The sequence below is a fragment of the Chrysochloris asiatica genome, unplaced genomic scaffold (assembly GCF_000296735.1).
Source record: "Chrysochloris asiatica unplaced genomic scaffold, ChrAsi1.0 scaffold00059, whole genome shotgun sequence".
In the NCBI taxonomy this organism is placed as follows: Eukaryota; Metazoa; Chordata; class Mammalia; order Afrosoricida; family Chrysochloridae; genus Chrysochloris; species Chrysochloris asiatica.
Genome location: NW_006408577.1, coordinates 9,886,515 through 9,892,708, shown reverse-complemented (window position 1 = coordinate 9,892,708; position 6,194 = coordinate 9,886,515). Strand labels below are relative to the sequence as shown.

Here is a 6,194-nt window from a genome sequence, read left to right as displayed (position 1 = left end):
TCAGTGGACACTTACAACAATCAATCATTTTCTGAAATGACCATTATATTTCAATTTACCATGAACTACTCTGAACTTACTATGAGATGTGTAGTCAACGTAACAAAACAAAAACAAAAACGTAGGGCGAACATTCCTTTTTTGGAGTGGGAAACGTCTCCAGAATCAGCATGGAAAAGAAACATATCCTGTTGAAGAATTCTAGGTGGAAAAAAACTTAATGTAGTCAATTTCAACTCATGTTGAGCTGACATCATCTGTTCATTAACTTGGTTAGTGTCATTCTTCTAAATCAAGTGTGTTTAATTCTTCTTCTAGTTCATCCAAATCTTCCCCAGTGAAAAGGTTTTCATCAACAGGAACAGCATCAAGGGCCCCATTTTCCTGTTCCTCACCTTCGTTGTCCTCTTCCAAATCACATCTTTCCCCATTTTCTGCCCTACCTCCGGAAGCTTCACTTAATTTGTTTTCTAAAAATAAAACCAGAAATCAACAAGGTCTAGAAATAAAACCTTATTTCACTAGTCAAAATTGACAGCCACAGATTGATACACCTCCTTTTTTCCTTTTATATTAACAGCTTTCCCTGGGATTACTCCAAGAATTGAATTTTCTTTTTCTGAGCTTGTTTGTACCAATTATATTTATTATAACGTATTTTATTATAGCCATTTGACCTTTTAATGGTTTATATGTTTCTCGAGATCAAGGTCTATCTTTCTTATACAACTTTCTGTTTCTTATATGACCTAGCCATGCCAAGTCTACATTATATTTTGTTTGAATAAGTGATATGACAAAAATTTTTTTATAAGCAACTACTTATACATGTCATTGGATTTTACAAACAGTACTTAAGCCACACTAGTTGTAACACTGCTCTTGTTAAGTGCCATCGAGTCAGTTCTGACCCATAGAGACCTTGTATAGGGTTTCCAAGGAACGGCTGGTGAGCTTGAACCTCAAACATTGCAGTTCAAATGACTCTGCAGTTTAGCACATTAACCCACAGCACCATACTAGGACTCCATTGGTGGCAAGCAGTGGAGTTGGTTCCGACTCACAGCAACCCTGTACATGGTTGCCGAGGCTGTATATCTTTACAGGAGCAAAAAGCCTCATCTTTCTTGCACGGAAAAGCTGGTAGTTTTAAACTGCTGACCTTGAGGTTAGCAGCCTTACTTATAACCACTATACTACCAGAGTGTAACACTGTAAATGGGTATAAACCCATAAATATTTCATTACGTCATCCAACTGTGTAAAAGTACCCTAAGACTAAATAGCTACTTTTCCTACTAGGACATAATTGACTGAGAAAACAAAATTTTGCTTTTTCTTGTTTAAGGACATTCATGTCTACACAAAGATTAATGTTTAATACTCTAACTTAGACTTTAGTTATTTCAAACATCTCTGATAACAAAGTCTTGGGGTTTGTAACTTCTGAAGTGTTTGCATTTGGTACATGTCACCAGAACCCTATTTCTAAAAAGAGTAAGTAAATCATTCTGCAGACTGACATTAGGACTAGTCTGACAGCATTGTCAGATACCAGGTTCAAAGACACAGAGACCTAGATTAGCCTTTCTTTAAATAGCTTCCCAATTCTTAGAAGAAAAACTTAGCATACTTACCATCTTTTTCTGAAGTATATGTGCTGAATCTTTCAAGACTGGCTACTGTAATCCCTGTCTCATCTACAGCTCTGGGAATGTACAGGCTTAGATCGATGTCATTAATGCTCACAGAATCATCCACCTTTAATACATAGAAAAGAAAGTTACCAATAGAGCCATTCTCACCAATGACTTGCCTTTCATCCCTGACATTTATCTTCACGAATCAGTTACAACTAATGTCAAGTGAAAACAAACATTTGGCTATTGACAAATTCATTTCTTTTTATTTCTAAATATATGAAAAAGAACAGCAACATTATATTTGAAGTTTCTTCTTTGACAGCTTATGACCTAGTATAAAATATTAAACTAATCTAAAGAAGAAATATACTTTTGCAATTAAGTCTCTTGTATTTATTTAACTCACTTAATTCTCCCAAGACCCCTATAATGTAGAGATAATTATTACGTCCATTTTGCAGACAAGAGTGAAAGCAGAAAATGTTAAGTAATTTCCTACAGTTGGACTCAGGATTTGAACTGAAGCAGTCTGGACTTCTAAACCATGCCATTCTACTCTTAAATTAACATGAGGAAATAAGGTGCCAAAGCTGCTTCTTACCTCATCACCACCTATTCCTTGGGTGTAACGGGTATCATCTGCTTCCTCATCATCATCATTAACCAGTTCAGGACGAAATTCAAACACCTCACGACCACTTATCTATTTAGGCACAGAAATGTATCAAGTCAGTCCAAAATTCAAGCCATTTCTAAGTCAGAGTTTAAATGTATACAAGATTAAATAGGAACAGAATTTTGGATGACATGAAATTAGAAAATGAAAAAACGTATTCAGGTGAGTTAGGGACATACCACTAGTGCCTTCCCTGCTTTGAAGTCTGCTTTCCTTCTTTCCATATCTTGTTCAAGTTTATCAATCTTTTCTTGTCTTTTCCTTTTTTTCCATGCAAGAAAAGATTCTAGAGTGATTTTGGTAACATTTGGACCTAGGGCAGAACGCTGCAAAGATAATGTGTTAATTTTTCCCCCCAAAGTCACCTATAAAAATATTTATTAACACTTTTCTAATGAATCCAATTATTTAAAACTTACAAGTGACCATTCTAAAGAACCCATGTACAGATTCAACAGATTCAGTTTTAATTTAGGTGGCAATGAAGCAAAATGAATATCCAGAGTTGCAAATATTTCTAAACATAATAAAATAATTCATTTTGAAGCTGACTACTGTTCAAAATTGGTCTGAAAAATTATTTATAATGAGCTAACTGCTGAAAACAATAAATATAAAAGAACTGTTTATAACAATATCTAAGTTTTGTTGTGTTCCTCAGGAAATGACAAACAAAACTCAACCCTAAACACTACCTATTACTTAAGACCATTAACCAAGTAAGAAACACATTACAAAAAAAAAAAGTATGTGCTGAACATCTAACATGTGTTTAGTGCTACATGAAATACACACACACACACACACACACACGCATGCACGCCATCACATTGATTTCCCACACATAATAAATTGAAGAAGTATTTCAGAAATTTACGTAAGTTTAATAGTTAATTAGTGGTAGAACTGGTACACAATCCTTTATGAACCTGACCCTAAAGTCAACATTTTCTATTATATTCTGTTGTCTCCTGTGTGAAGCACCCAAGAAAGTAAATTAAAGAATAAATGTAGATCAGATAAGAATATTAGGGGGCAGGAATAACTGGAGGTGGAACAGTTCACAAAAGGAGGGCTAGACCAAACTTGCAGATAGTACCCATCTGACTTAGCTTCGATGGCTTGATAATCAGAACTTGACTAGAGGAATATAAAAAAAATAATTTTTGATAAAGGAAATGAGCATAAATTGCTACAATTTGATGAGCTTGACCTATACTTATGGATTGTTGTTGTTGTTAAGTGCCGTCGAGTCGGTGCCGACCCATAGCGACCCTGTACAGGGTTTCCAAGGGGTGTATGTATAGTAGCTCAAAATACCAACTGAGCAGGAAGGAGTCTTCACATCAAGGATCAATTCTATCCCCAGTGTACATAGGGTAGATAAAGACAGGCAACTTAAAACACTGGCTACTTAAAATAAAGGGGCAAGAAAGGCACTAAGTGACTGGCTTACAAGTTTTCAAGAGGGAGTTTAGTTTAGGAATGTGCGGGGGAAGATAAGAGTCCCCACTGAGTAGTTTTCATCTTGTTTAGAAGGGTCTGGTGAAAAGAGATGGGGCTAAGATTCTTATGATTCAATAGTTATTGTTATCCTGACTAACTGCGACTGTCACAACTCTAAAGGTAGAAGTTTGCAACAACAAAAGGGGAGTGCATAATTTTACAGTCCAGAAACAGAGGACCCTAGGACTATCAATGAAGGACTACAACTGGAATGTGGGACCCTATTCAGAGAAGCAATGACACCAGAGATGGAGGCAGAGATGAGGACATGGAGAAAGGGAGCAGCTGAGGACTCTAGACTCATGGAAAGAGGGAATGAGTGCCGGTGGACAGGAAGCAGGCTTGTAAAATTTACCCTTTAGTTGTTTAAATTATTATGTATTCCTGTGTGTTTTTGTGTACACCCCCCATAACCCCAGAGGGAATGGAAGCAAATACTGTTGAATGATGATGCACGGAGGAGACTGTAATCACTGCAATGAAACTATGGTGTAAAGCCGATGTTCTCCCATGTAAACTATCACTCAGCTCACAGTAAGAAAAAAAAGGAGGGAAAGAGTGATTGCGCAACTTAATGTAATCAATGTACATGAAAAAACTTTAATTGGTATATGTTTCTGTTTAATCTCAACAAAATAAGCCATTAAAAAAAACCCTCTATATCTTGAAATATACAACCCTAAATCTATTTCTAACAGATAAAACTTGTGTGCTGAGCCAGGTATGAATAGCTGATGACCCTTTTTGATTAGAATTTCTATTCTCTATTATTTAAGTGAGCCCAGGGATCATAATAAAACATTTACGTGAATGATCTCCTTCCATAAATGTTAATGATTAGTAAAATGGTGAAATAAATAAATAAATGAAATCCTAAATAAGCAAACAAACAAAAACAAGCTTTACAGAACAGTAAAAAGTTTACAAATTTAATCAGTTTAGTAACTAATGAATTATTATAACCAGATATAAATCAATTTACTGGCAAATAATTTGATAAGCCACCTACCAGTATTTCAGAAATTATTTCATAATTCTAAAATTAATGCCATCACTGGTTAATATTTATGGTTGGGTTTATATATTAGACCGGTAAGATTAATTAAAGAAAAAACAAGGCTACTTTGAGAAAAGGTCACAGTATTTTTTTCTCTTTCTGTATTGCCCCCAAGTGGTAATTATTAAAATTTCACAAGAAAGACTGCAGTCACTTTTAATAGAAAAATGAAACTAGTTACCTCTCTTTCAATGAGGTCTTCTAATGAAATTTCATCTTCTTTCTCTTCTTTCTTTTTATCTTTTTTCAACACAAATCCAGGAGGAAGTGCATGACGATACATGCACATATCGCCCCCTCCAGGGCATACCCAAAACCAGCCATACTTGTTGTTCTCAATAGCTTCAAGGAAATGCTTGCACACCTATAGGAACAATATTATTCACAAGCAGTGGATCAGTGTAGTCCATTTTCAAGGCAAAAACTTACATATAAGGAACAAGTACATTCTTATTCACACCCTTATCCTAATCATTTATGAAGACTATCCTCATGTGCAAATATACACATAAAAGTTCATCATCTTGAAATGCCTAATGGCAAATTCCCTTTAGGGCCAACCTACTTACTGGCAGTAATAATAAACACACTATAGAGTTTTTACATCTAAGTTGCAAGGGAACAAGGTACCAAATATTGGTCTTTCAAAACATTAACATATTCTAAAAGCCATTTATGAAAGTCTTAGGTATAAGTTGTGTAAATAAGAAGGAAAAATTAGAATTTTTCCACTGTAACTGCTATAAATACATACATATGCGGAAATACATACACAGGGTCCTGAGTACTAAGGAAACAGTTTTTAAAAGTGTATTTTCTGGAATGCTTCTTGTATTAATCAATTTAGTTAGATCTGATTCATAGTGACCCCTGCATAGTGTATCCGAAGAGTAGTTGCTGGGTTTGAACTGCCGAACTTGTGGTTCACAGTCAGTGCTGATCCCACAGCGCCACACCAGAAGTTATGGAACACTAGAGCCACTGTATTCCAAAAATTCACTTTTTGAAATTCAAATATGATCATTTTTGCTCTTGGGATTTAAAAAGTCTTTCCTATTAAAACAGCTAAAGTATTAAGAGGACTAGTTTCATGTCTCCTTTTAAGAACTCATTTTGTATGAAATAAAAAAAGATGCATTTTGTATTCATCTGTATTTGACAAGGAGTCCTAGTATAGCACTGTGGGTTAACACATTGGACTGCAAAATTGGTTTGAAATGCAAGGTCAGAGGTTCAAGCTCACCATTTGCTCCTCGGACACCCTATATATAGGGTCACTATGGGTTGGAAATGATTCGGCAAGGTCGGCAGT

At 35.4% G+C, this 6,194-nt stretch overlaps 1 protein-coding gene across 1 annotated transcript in view; it reads right to left on the bottom strand.

Annotated features, from left to right (window-relative positions):
- Positions 1-279: 279 nt before the first annotated feature.
- The window catches only part of ZC3H15 (zinc finger CCCH-type containing 15), a 34,657-nt gene continuing 28,742 nt past the window's right edge, over positions 280-6,194 (bottom strand). The window contains exons 6-10 of the mRNA XM_006864064.1: positions 5,064-5,246; positions 2,499-2,645; positions 2,245-2,346; positions 1,638-1,761; positions 280-470 (exon numbers count right to left, since the gene is read on the bottom strand). Of these exons, the coding sequence (XP_006864126.1) occupies positions 280-470; positions 1,638-1,761; positions 2,245-2,346; positions 2,499-2,645; positions 5,064-5,246 (747 nt within the window). The remainder of the gene's footprint in view (positions 471-1,637; positions 1,762-2,244; positions 2,347-2,498; positions 2,646-5,063; positions 5,247-6,194) is intronic.